The sequence below is a fragment of the Corvus cornix genome, chromosome 5 (genome assembly GCF_000738735.6).
Source record: "Corvus cornix cornix isolate S_Up_H32 chromosome 5, ASM73873v5, whole genome shotgun sequence".
NCBI lineage: Eukaryota > Metazoa > Chordata > Aves > Passeriformes > Corvidae > Corvus > Corvus cornix.
Window position 1 is genome coordinate 46,403,893 of NC_046335.1, and position 12,640 is coordinate 46,416,532.

General features: G+C 38.6%; 1 protein-coding gene across 4 annotated transcripts in view; it reads left to right on the top strand.

Annotated features, from left to right (window-relative positions):
- AP2A2 (adaptor related protein complex 2 subunit alpha 2) overlaps positions 1-12,640 on the top strand; it is a 45,219-nt gene that overhangs the window by 7,965 nt on the left and 24,614 nt on the right. For all 4 annotated transcript variants that reach the window (XM_039552339.1, XM_039552341.1, XM_039552340.1 and 1 more), the window contains exon 2: positions 5,810-5,878. In XM_039552339.1, coding sequence (XP_039408273.1) covers positions 5,810-5,878 — 69 coding nt within the window. The remainder of the gene's footprint in view (positions 1-5,809; positions 5,879-12,640) is intronic.

A 12,640-nucleotide genomic window follows, 5' to 3' on the forward strand; every position in this document is an offset into this window, starting at 1 on the left:
AGAAAACATAACCAAACAGAAAAATTCCTGTGTTTGGAAAACAATGACTCACAGCTCTCAGGGAAGATGTCTAACATCACCTCTAAAACTGAGAATTTATCTTTTGTGTAAGAGCTGTGTTCTTTGCGATTAAGCGTTCCTAGCCATTGAGGAATTCAGAGAAGTTCCTGCTCTTAACCTTGGTAGTATTTGTATTCTCTCTCCTAAACAGAAAAGTAGACTTGTCCTGTCTCTTCAAGGCCTGTTTGATAATTGAATGTGAACAGAGTTCATGCTATGTTAGACTTACTGTTGTGCCACAAATAGTCACTTACACTACTACTGGCCTTCAAGAAGCATGACAGAATTGTGGCAGGCTTTTTCTTGTGCTAACAGAGCGTGCTACCCTCTGCTTTATAATTCATGCCAGCAGTGGTACATCTGTAATCATAAATTGTCAGATGGCCATAGGGCAGGTAAGGCTAAGAGGTAACATAGTGTAGCAGTTCTCACTTGTACATACATTCAAAACAAATGCGTTATTTGCTGGGCTCAATTGCACTGACTGCTGATAAGCATATTGGAGCCAGATGAGTACTGGGAACATCTAAACTTCTGTGAAGTGATTTATCTATTTATTTATTGCTTTAAATTGTTGACAATATGGCTGTGTCTCAAGGCCTTGCCTGCAGAAATCTGCTCGGCTCAGTATTTGTGTAGCTGCTGATAGAAAAAACACTTCTCTGTTCCTTTGGGAAATAAATGTGTAGGCTTGGTCAGAAGTTTATCAAGTGATTTGTATGAAATTGAAGAACTAGTAGCAGTTCTAGTTAGCACAAGTGGGTTGTGTGCCTCAAACTTGTCATAAGCAGTCTGCAGTTAGTATAGCAACAAGTTAATCCTGATGGAGCAGGTCACTGTCTGAGTGAGCCACAAGCAACTCACTAATTCTAACCTTGAATCATTTGCTTAATCTTGCAACCCTGCTGCCAAGTTACTATTAGGATATGTCAGGTGTTCTTTTCAAATTAATGGACTCAACAAACCCCTTTCCTGTACGTTTTCTCATTCTTTAGATTGTAATGCAGAGCTCCAGAGGTATGGAGGATTTATGTAGTACTGAAGTGCTGACTCTAGCCTGGATAACCGGGAAATACAAGAATAGTAGTTGGTTCTTTTGATGAGCTGTGTGACTTACGATGTTCCCTACTCTATCTTTGTTAAACAAGATGGTAATTAAAGATAATACTGCTCTGCAGACTAAATTTACCTTGCCTAATGAAGGCAGTAGGCAGCATGATGGAGTCTGAAGCCTGACAAACTGCCAAATGTGAAGTAATCACCCATAAGCGCCTTGGACTGTGTTGTGGCTGGGTACCTCTGTGCTTGGTACTCGTCTTGGAGACGATGAGCAGTACTTGTACACTAGGGCTGTAAGGCTATAAACACTACATGTCTTTTCAGCAAAACAGCAACCCAAAGCTTACTGACTTCCAGTCACCTCTCTTAATAACTTATTATGGATATTTAATCAGTCTGTTAAAATGGTAGAAGTCTGAATAAGTCAAAGTGAGAAGGATGTGGCCTGAACTCAAATGGAACATAATCTTCTTGTGTTCTGGCTTAACTACTGTCCTACCCATCAGTCTGTATACATGACATGACCTTTTTAAAGCCTCTCCAAGTTAAATGGCGTGAATTAGGTTACAGAACATTTTGTTGGTATACAGCTCTGATAATTTCATGAGAGTGGGCGCTGTGTAACAGCCTGAAAGTGTGGCAGAGCAGTTGCCTTTGTTAGCTCTGAAACGTAAGCCTCTATTCCTGTAGCGTAGCACTCCTTCAGCTATCATCATCTTCCTTTTTACTGTCTTAAAGGCTACTTGAGTGTTTCTAGTGATGGTACAATTAAAATATGCATGTAGAAATTATTCAGTGAGTGTTGGCAAGCCAGAGTAACGTGATGAAAACTTCTCTGTTAATCAAACACATTTTAACAGTGCCCTCCCTTTCACAGTTAGTGGGATAGAAGATCTGGCTAGTAGTTGGTCCTTGGTTTATGATACTTCTATTTTATTTTGTCCTTTACAGTGGAAGCTGCCTTCCACAGTGAGATATTGTTTTGCTTTGTCATCCTCTAATATAAGCAGTTAATCATGTTTGAAGAAGGTTACCATACAATGCAACTGCTGGAGTTGAGGAAATTTGGGGTTAGATACTTCAGCCTGGTTTTAACTCGTGAGTTGTCCTCAGCATTGTTATGTGATTGTCCTCAGTGACATTTAACACTTGCTGTGCTGGTGCTGTTCTTTAAAACTGCAGTTGCAGGCTTGCATAGACTGTAACTAGTAATAAGGTGAAAACTTAATGTTTCAGTGTGATTTCCAATATATGAAGTTAAACTTTTATCACCAGCTAATTGCTATGCTGTTTATGTTTGGGCTCAGTCTGGGTGAGATCATATGCTGCCTTCAAAATAGAACGGCCTGAAGGCATTATTCAAAATAGGCTTTTGTTCATATGCTAAGCAAGATTTAAAATTTGAGAGAATAAACCTTCAGATGTGACTATGGGTGTTCCTGTCATCTCGCTGCTACAGCTGTGTGCATGGGGGTGGGATTTCCATGTTTGTGTTGCTGAGCCTGCAGACTATTTCTACTAAAGGTGCTGACTTCACAAATTCCTGAAGTATTTCAGTCAGGCTTTGCTTAATGCTCTGTTGCTTGCTTAGGACACAAAGAACCCGATTTCTAGCAGTAACTGGTAATCTGTGAGTATAGCAGGTAAATAATGCTGCTTGGAAGATGTGCCAAGAGGTTTTGTTGATTTTAAAAAGTAAAAGATGGCCTTGATTTCATCTTGGGATAAGAAAAGCTGACTGATATGTATTACTGTTTCCCTTTCCTCGCCCCATTTTTAACATTTTAAAATTGTGATTATTACCACACTTGCTGAGGTTAGAGAAACAATTGCTAATAATTCAAAGCAAATATTGCAATTCACTTTCCTTACAAACATAAGTTATATGATACAGAGCAAAGACCTAGTTTCTAAATTTAAATAACTAAATATCCTACTCAGGCTAGCAGTGTCCCAGACTGAGGTCTATATTCTCTGCCCTGTTAATGTAAATGAAGTACAAAATCTCCAGACTCAGTGGTTATGTCTTAATGAGATGTGCCCTTCCCATGGTGAAAGGGAAAATAAATTAAAAGCTTTAGGAAATTAAAATTTTCATTGGGAGCAGATGAGTGGCTGAAAATAAAGGAAGTGCTTTGAGGTCTTTAAAAAGAAATAGCTTACAAAATTGAAATGTTTATTTACATAAGCGGTTGCACCCTTTTGGTGTATGTTACTGTGGCCCCCTGTTCTCAGAGGATGGACCCCAGAGCAAATGACTTGCTTCAGTCTAGTAATGATCTCCTAATGCTGGCAAGTGCCCTAGAAGCAAACACTTGAGTATCTCTGCTGTGTGCACAGGACAAATAATCCAATTAAGACGAATCTAAAATCTATAAAGGAAGGCACTTCAGGTCTTAGATGGTCTGACTTGCTGCTCATTTACACAATAAATAGTGTTACTACTTAAAAACCAGCTTTCTTTAGGTTGACAAGTTAAATTAGAACAAAACTCATTATGTGTTGCATTATTAGTGATATATTAGTGAAAACTGGTTAAACTTTGTGATTCCAACAGATGCATCTTTATAAACTGAGGGAATTATACCGTGTTGTCTAGCTTTGTCATTCTAGAAGTTAACTGGAATTTCTAGGTCAAATTAAAACTGTGGACATTATCTTTGGCTTTATCTGGAAATCAAGGTACATACAGATAGCAACTACAATTTATGTTTCAGAACAGGTATCGTAAATTATTGAAATTGTGGGTTGTTTTTTTGCCCTGTGGAGTGCCTGCCAAGGCACCCTGCACTTCAGTCTTTTGAGCAGTGGCCCTTACAAAACACTGTTGTAGAATGGAAGCAATCCATTTTAAGCAAATACGTGGGGTCTGCAGGTATTTTGTTAAAATGACAAGGCAAACTGAAGTAGTTGCTTCTATTTTGGGCCTAACATTTCTGTTTGTACAGTGTGCTGTGGCTGCTCCATGTCTGTTCTCTTGTGGCCATTGTTAGAGGCAGATTAATACAAACCCATTCTCTGCATCTTATGCAAGAGTTGGTTTCAGAAGTGCGTAATTTCAGTTTGGTTTTTTGAGTCTAAGTCAAGAAATTACAAAATCTGGATTCATTTGTATTTGGCAAGGGATTCCTTTATACTTTGCTCTTAAGCTATCCTGAGGCACTTGTTTCCTTGAGTTACTTAATCACCTTTCATAGGGTCTGCTGTAAGATCTCCTTTGGAATCGTAAAGGGAGGATTAACAGTCATAGGGTTACACAGGCTTTTGGACATGCAAATATAGTGGGATATTTAAATGCCTGAGATGTTTCTGTTGGAGAAAGGAGTGAGATTGGAGGTGCTTTGGAATACCGGTCATGATCTGCTCTTCAAGCCTTGTCATATCCCCTGCTTGCACATTCATGGCTGTAGCTGTGATCCCAGTGGTGTGGGGAAATGTGTGGTGTTGAATGCAGGGCATGTGATCCCCGCTACTCAGAAGGTTGGACCATTTTGACCCAGGGCTAGGAGACTTTTACTCGTAACCTTGTAACCAAGTATATGTCATGAAGAGGGAAAGAAGCTGTCGTATTCTGCTGTTAGTTGATGTTTTGGAACACTTGGAACTGCTTGAAACTTTTGGAAAGTGAACAAAAGTTTTAGACTTCCTGAAAGTTTGAGTAGGTGCATATCTGAACTAACAACAGAACTAAATAACCAGTTCTGCATTGCTGAAGTGCACTTCACTTGCTTCCCTCAAATGACAGGCAGCTGATCACAATGCCTGAGCTGGCTGTTTTACCCTTCCATACTCCTACTCATGTAGGAGACAATGGACTCAGACCTCTGTAGAATCTCAGTCACCAAAAACTAAAATGCTAAAGGGTAATAAGCTGCTTTGGACAATGCAAATATTACTCAAATAAGTTTGCATTATCAGAATTTAAACTGCAGCTATTTCCCTATGTAACTTGAATTGGTGCTAGGAATCCCAATATCTATTCTTGGAATCAAAAGTTGATACGAAATACTGATGGTGCTGAGAAGTATAAGGTTGCAAAGTCTAATCTAATAAGGTGTGAATTTTAAATATTTCTGGTTTTCAAATTATTTTCATGAAGTACATTGAAAATCTGAACTTGTATCTTATGAGTTCACTGTTGTTTACCTTGCGAGTTTACTGGTTTTCCTCTTCAGTCTATTAAGAAAGTTTTTAAAGCTGTTGAACTGAATGATTGTTCAACAGAGAAACAATAAATTGGCTTGCCCTTAAGGTGAAGAATAATATGAGCTGCTTCTTTATAAGATTGTGCTTAGGAGACTCACTCCTTTAAAGCACTGTCAACTTAGTAATCATAATCAGATAGGAAGTAAAATCCACTTTTCTCTGGGTGGTTTCATGAACAGAGAAACTTAAGTGTTTGTGAAAGTCAGTAGCAGTGGCATCTCAGGTTATATGCAAGTGACACTGTCTAAAGTCTGCAAAGCTTCTTGAAACAGGGAGGTCCTTAGAGCTTCTCAAATTCCCCTATAAAGCGATGCTTAAGTTACCTCTGTTTGCCTTTCGTTCCAATGCTGGAAATGGAGAGTAATAACTCCTCCTGATGTGTGTTTGTTCACAAATGTATGTTTCTGTTGGAGTGAAAAGATGCTTAAGGTGGCAGAGGGATGTCCAAAGAACTGTCCCCTGATACATTTGCTTTTTATTTCAGGCAAGAGTAAAGAAGCGGAGATAAAGAGGATAAATAAAGAACTAGCAAACATTCGGTCAAAATTTAAAGGTAAGTAACTTGATCATACTACACTATATATATTTCCATATGACATTCTGTTATGGGGTTTTGTTTTTATGTGTTTGGACTTCTTTTGTCAACTGCTGACTCAAGCAAAATGCTAGAGCAGTCTGTTAGAATAACTGTTGAAAATGTTCTCTTAGCTACAGAACCTTCTGACAGTCCTGTGATTCTTGGCCATAACAGACGCAAACTCTCTCCTCTATCAAAGAATTGGGCTACAAACGGTTTCTAATACTTTGCCTCCTAACCACGTGACTGCTCAGCTTGTTTGCTTCCAGAAGGCTGAGGCTGTGAATAGTTTGAAGAAACATGGGTGGACATGGTTATTTCCAGTAAAACAGAGTCTGTTTAAAATTTTCTTCCTTCCCGCCTCTTCAGCCCTGAGCCCTTTATGGAAGTAATGAATTAGGCTGTTTTCTTGCAGAATAAAGATTAAAAGGTGTACATCTTTATATGTATACATCAAGAGCTATACATCTTGACCACAAGCAACAGCAGTACAAGTTTTTCATACATACAAAGGATATGCAGTAAGTAATTCCAAGAGGTAGTGATTAACTTCTAAACAACACAAGGTAAAATTCATGCTGTTAGCTGTATTCAAGTTGTGCATGTGGTGTCAAATTTTAAAGATTCTGAGAGGTAGATGGGATGTTTTTAAATGGAGTTGTAACAGTAGTGGCTGTGGCAAGTTCTATTTAAGTAGTTATGGGCTGTGTGTGTAGTTAGATAAGGCATTGCAATGTGGAGGTCGTTTATCTGCCTTCAGAATCTGGTGGATTTGTAGTAAATTAATTTACCTTAGCTGGCTATCCTGTCTTAGACTAGCATATCTGTTTGGAATACTCAATGCATTAACAAATAATTTTCCTGAACTTTGTGATCTGTTGCTACATTTTAAGTGGTATGTCTTTTAAAGGTGTATGAAGGCCTTTAAAAACCTGAGTGCATCAACAGCTTAGAAGGGAAAAGTTAACCACAGTGCAAGACACTCAAGAAATTCTTCTGAATTAGAAGCCATCACATGCGTCTGTGTTTACATTTTTCTCTTAGAAAAATAGGTAAAAGTACATGAACAGTTAATTCTTCTCTGCTTACTGGTGAAGCAGGGGAGAAATTATAAGAATCTCTGGCTGTGTAGAACCATAAATCAGGCAATGATCAGAGAATAGAGGTCATTTGAGCAAAGTAGTGTCGTAAGTGTAGCTTCCATACGCTGTGTAGCATCCTTTAAGCACTATTTAAATAGTCTTGAATAAGGGTCACTATATGCTCATTCAGTATCTTGAGTGGAAGACGACTAAACCTTCTTGTAGCTGATCTTCATTATGGTTACTTTATTACTAAATCTGTTTGGATTTTGGGTGGAAAATTTTAATTACCTGAAGACAATAACTTGATGAAGCTTGAGCAAAAACATGAATGTCACAATTTGGAAAGAGTTGAGTTTAGACAACTTGTTGTGTGACTGCTTGAGGCCTTGAGAGTGTGAGGAGCTGATATCTGTGTTATCTTTCTGCTGCAGGAGTCTCACGTAGACTTCATGCTGTGTGGTTCTTCCTTGCAGAAGGGCTGTATAAAAATTAAGAGACCTTCATATGCATTTTATTCTTGGTTTAAGTGGAGATTACTCAGTTTAGCCCAGTTTCTTTTCCTGTAGCTCTGACCTTAAAATGTTTTTAAATAGTTTGGATTAAGACAAATATGTGATTGTGAACTTAAGATGAAGTCCCTTTCTAAATAACTATGGTGAATTCTGGTACCCTGAGTTACTGGCCCTACCTGGCCAAAGATGCAGCTTTTGGACTGGCTGCATGTCTGTAACCAGGGAAAGGTCTGACTAAGAAACAAGACCTCTTAACAGAGAAGTTCTTGCTTGACACCAGTGTAGGAGTCTGGTCTACTTCCGGGCCTTTGTATGCACACAGACCCCCATCCCGTGTAACTTGCAAAGTGTATTCTTATACCGTTACAGAATCTCGGTATTTCTGCTTTTGTTCTATCGTGCAAGTAGCTGTCAAGCCTGTTACCTGCCTTATTTTTGGGTAACCTCCTGTTAAAAATAATACCCTTGTATTTAACAGCCTGGGATAAGGTTTCACATCTCTGGATAAGCAATACTTTCCTTGAACTGATGGAACTTGTGCTATGGCTTTGGGTTCTGATCCAGCTTTTGTGCACCAAGCTCAGCAGGAATTTAGGATCTCTGTACTTAAGGTGACCCTGTCTCTTGTTCCTTCCTCATGGAGCATGAGGAAGCTCCATTGCTGAGGTCACTGTGTCCTTGACGGTTGCTTTAAGTGCTTCTGCATTAACTGAGATAAGAAAAATGTAGTAGAGAGAAACTACACCAGTGTGATAAAGGAGAAGTTGTAGGAGTTAAGTGTGGAGACATGCTGTTACTTTTGTTTTACATGTTCAGACTGTAAACTGATTTTGCTCCCATGCTTGAACCAAACTGAAAGGCTCACTGTCAGAGCAGTAACTGCTTTGGGAGTGAAAAAATATCTGGTTTATTAAGTTGTTGTATCACTTTGGTCTCTCAGACCAGAATTTGTGTATTAATGAAGCTGCCCACAAATCTGTAAGTTGTTTCCAGCTTATAGATTGGTTCTCTGCTTGATTCAGACTTGTTCTTTTTTTTTTTCCTGCTCTGGCATTAGAATTTAGTTTTGTTCTGATTACGTAGTAGGATTTATGTTACAAGAGTGACTGCTAGATTTCAGACATATTTGTATATCTTCTTTTTGGCTCATGCAGAAGTACCCCAATGTCAGTTGTTAATTGCTGCTTTTTTTTTCCACTTGTTTTTTCTTAAGCTGTCTTGGTTTTCCATCTTCAAGCAGATCTTCTCTATTGTCCCAAAATACACAGGAACCCTTTGGAGGGAGTTAAGATAAGGCTCTAAATACCTGTTTTAAACTGAAACTGTGTAACAGTAAGTTCAGTAAATCAGTAAATTGCTTTCCTGGCAGGCTGTGAAAGCACAGGCTTTATATTTAAGATGGGCCTGCTTAGTCACACTGTCTTCTGATCATGTGTGAAGGCAATCAGACAGTAAAATCATAAAGTGTTTTCACTGACAGACTGAACTGTTGGAAGTAAAATCAGGCTTCAAAGACCTGAGTTGTAGGGTTGATCTTGTAATGCTTTGTTCTGATCCTAGTAGTATGGTAACTAAATACTGGTTTATGGATTCGTATGGGTTGTTTGGCACAAATATTCAGTGTTTGATGTAGAAGGCTTGGACTATTTCCTACGGAAATACAGATCTTGTCTGTAGTGTAGCTATGTTCATAAAAATCAAATTCACTTTTCTTAGCTTCCAGGCTAGTAGTGGCCTTCTGATACGGTATATCCCTGGACTGCTGCCAGGTACATGAACAGAGGTCAGTGTCAGCCTAGGAAGGAAGCAAAGAAACAGTGTTGTCCATTGCAAAAGCTGTTACTGTGGTTTTAAGAGCTAAGATTTTAAGGTAGCAATCAGCCATGTGAAAGCTAGTGAGATTAGACTTGTCAGGCTTCCTTATCTACCCCCAGTGAATATCCCAAGACTAAACTGCTTTCCTGACCCCTCTGGCTGGTAGCAGGCTCAGTAACAGTGCAGCACACTGGCTTTTAAGTACACTGAGTTAGATTGAAAAGCAGGTGCTGTTTTTTAACTAGTGTTCTAAACTAGAGCTGGAAGCTGCTGCCTGAGAAGCAAAGGGTCTTACAATACTTTCTTGCCTTATTTCTTCCTTTTCAGAGGGCTGTGTGAAAGGTACGTATGAGCAATGGAAACCAAAACTTGTGTTGAAATGCTAGGGAGGTGATACAAAGAAATGTGGTAGTAATTATTTCTTAATAGTACTCATTGTTGATCAGCTGTTAATAATTTCTTTCTTAGCAAAATAACTAATAAGTTTTTCAGGGAAAGCAAGTAGCCTTTGAAATGCTCACTGTGCTCAAAACCTGCTGACATCTATTGTGAATCCTTCCTGTTTCTGCTGACTTGATTTGCAGCACTTGCAAATGTTCCCGAAAGCATTTGAAAATGAGCTGAGTTAAAAGAAATAATTGTGTATTGCAATAAAGATAACAGAACATGTGACATTTCCTTCTGCTCTTGTTCGGATGTTTGCTTGGGACTGGGGGAAGCTGTACTATTTTAGCACATACTTAAGCAATGAGACTTGTTATTAATGTTTAAAATAGAACCTTCAGAACTCTTCGTAAATGCAACATGGAAGGGAGAGGAATAGGTAAAATTTCAGTAAGAATCTGAGTCACAGACTTCTTCAAAACACAGCTGGAGTTAGACAACTACTGTGAGACCTTTGACTGAAGTGCTCTTTTTTCAAATTGCTCAGGTAATTAAATAATAAAATTTAAAAAACCCACCAGTATTCTGTTATTGCTGGGCACTAATAAGACTTTGAAGAAGAGCTATAGTAACTCTAACCTAGTTATAGGCCTAGTTTATAAGCTTGCCTGAGAACTGTCACACTGCCTTCAATTCTGTATACAAGGAACAGGAGGTTTTGAAAACAGTCAGTGTAGCATTTTTTTGTCTTCAGAAAAGGTGTTTTGGGTACTGATTTTACAATATTTTTCTTTGATACTGCATGGTGGAGAAGGAAGCTGCTTGTTAGTAAGATGGTGATATGTTTAGTGCTTGATTGAATGGCATAACTTCTATCAAACATTCTTCAAATACCCTGAGATCCAGGGACCTTGCTAATCTGAGCTCTTAAAATACTGGTACCTTGGAAGGATAAAATGTTTTAAATAGCTGAGTCCTAACCCTAAAAAAGGAATTGCCAAACCATGACAAATAGTTTGTTGTGAAAGTTGATGTGGTTCAAAGCATAAATATTTTCATTTGCTTATGTTCTTCATTAAGCAGTTGGGTTGCAGCATTCTGTACTCTCTCTTCCCTTCTGGTATCACAGAGTCAACAGGAGTCATTTGACAATATAAGAAATTAGATTTAATACTTCTAATTTTTGTATTTTGCTGGTGGATTGTATACTAGCAGACAGCTGCAGTTCAGCTTCTCGGCCTGCTGGGAATTCGGTCTTGGAGACTGGTTGGGGTGTCTTCACTTCTGGTAAAGTTCATGTGAAAGCTACTTTCTGATGTTTTTTGATGTATCTGAATCTCAGAGAAGCAACTAACGATATTAATGCTGTCCAATACCTTAGTAAGTCCTCAATTATGTAGAGCTTGGCCACTAGAGTATGACTGACTAAAATGTATTCAGCCTATTTAGTGCCCCTTTCTTGAATCATAATAGTATCTGTTAATGGTATTGAGCGTCACCTATTCATTGGTCACCTAGGAATAGGTGGTTTGTCAGGAGTTGGAATGGTTTTTATTGCTAGGTAATGTAAAGGCCCACTGGTTTATTCACTGATTATTTGTTTTCCTTCTGAATTTCATGTAGATGACCAATTAAAATCAAATCTGAAGAGTTCATAGAAACTCTTCCTAAGCAGCTGAAAAAATATTAGAAAACTAAAGCTGTCACTCCGCCTTTTCCTGTGTTTTGTTTTTTGGGTTTTTTCCTTGCTTCTTCTAAGGAAAGGTATCTTTGATCTGCATCTCCCTGCCATGGTGGGGATAGGAAGAAGCTTCTGCTCTTGAGTGCCATTTTATCGGGAAAATAGTATAGCAGGAAGTATTTATGCGGAATACTCTGTTGGCTGCTTAAGCTGTAGTTTGAAGGTCACAGCAGATGGGCAGATGTTGAATATCTTCTCTTTCTTCTGGCCATATTGCTTCCAAAGAAGGAAAAAAAAATAATTTCCCACTGGATGTTTCACTCTGGTTCTTCTAACAGTAATTCCCATGTCTAGGAAAGCAAAATTCTCTACATTTGTTTGCTGACTTAGCAGGATAATAACCTTATGGCAGCAAACTATAAAAGTGGCTTGAAGAAAACATGTCTTTGGGCAGCTTTCTGCAGAGCTGGCTGTTGTCAGAGGATGTTGACAGGATCCAGTATAGCAGGACTTCACTGTCATGGGTATCTTCAGTAGTGCTGCTTCCTGTATTGAAGTAAAGTGTGACACAGATTGGCTTCTGTAGTACGGACCTGAAGACAACTCCTCTTTGCACAACGTAAACAAAGCTTTAAGGTGAAGCTTTTTGTTGGCAGCTGATGCATTGTCTGTGCTAGTTACAAAAAATCAACGGGTGCCTAAAAACCCAAATTAGAAGGGTATCATTGTCTGCATTAAAATAGCAGTGGTTTGCTTAAATTTATCCCAGTTGAAATAAGATCAAATAAAAGAAGTTTTTTAGGGTCAAAATAGAGAGCAGAATGCATAGTTGCAGCCTGTAGACATAAACTTTTAGCATTTTAGTACTTCCATGGGCCAGTATGCTTTCTGTTGGTTCACTGTTACATGGCTTCACATGTAGATGGTAGTCTTCATTCCTTCTGTAACTGTAAGTTTAGGCGTGGTAAGGTTTCCTTGGTTTCCAGTCTGTGAATGTAGTGTGAAATCCAGGGGAGCTGTAGATTCATATGGTGTGGGAAATTTAACATGCCTCTGTATCAGTTCATGAGAAGGAAAAAGGAGCAACTTCTGTACTATTAAGATTCTTTTGTAACTTCAGATTTATGTAATAGGCAGCTATATATAAAACAAAAAGGCAACTTACAGCTTTTATTGGCAAGGGCAGTGAGTAAGGGATATCTTATTGAAGCTTTAGTATATGCAGTGCTGTCTTGCCTGTCACTAAGGAATACACACTTGA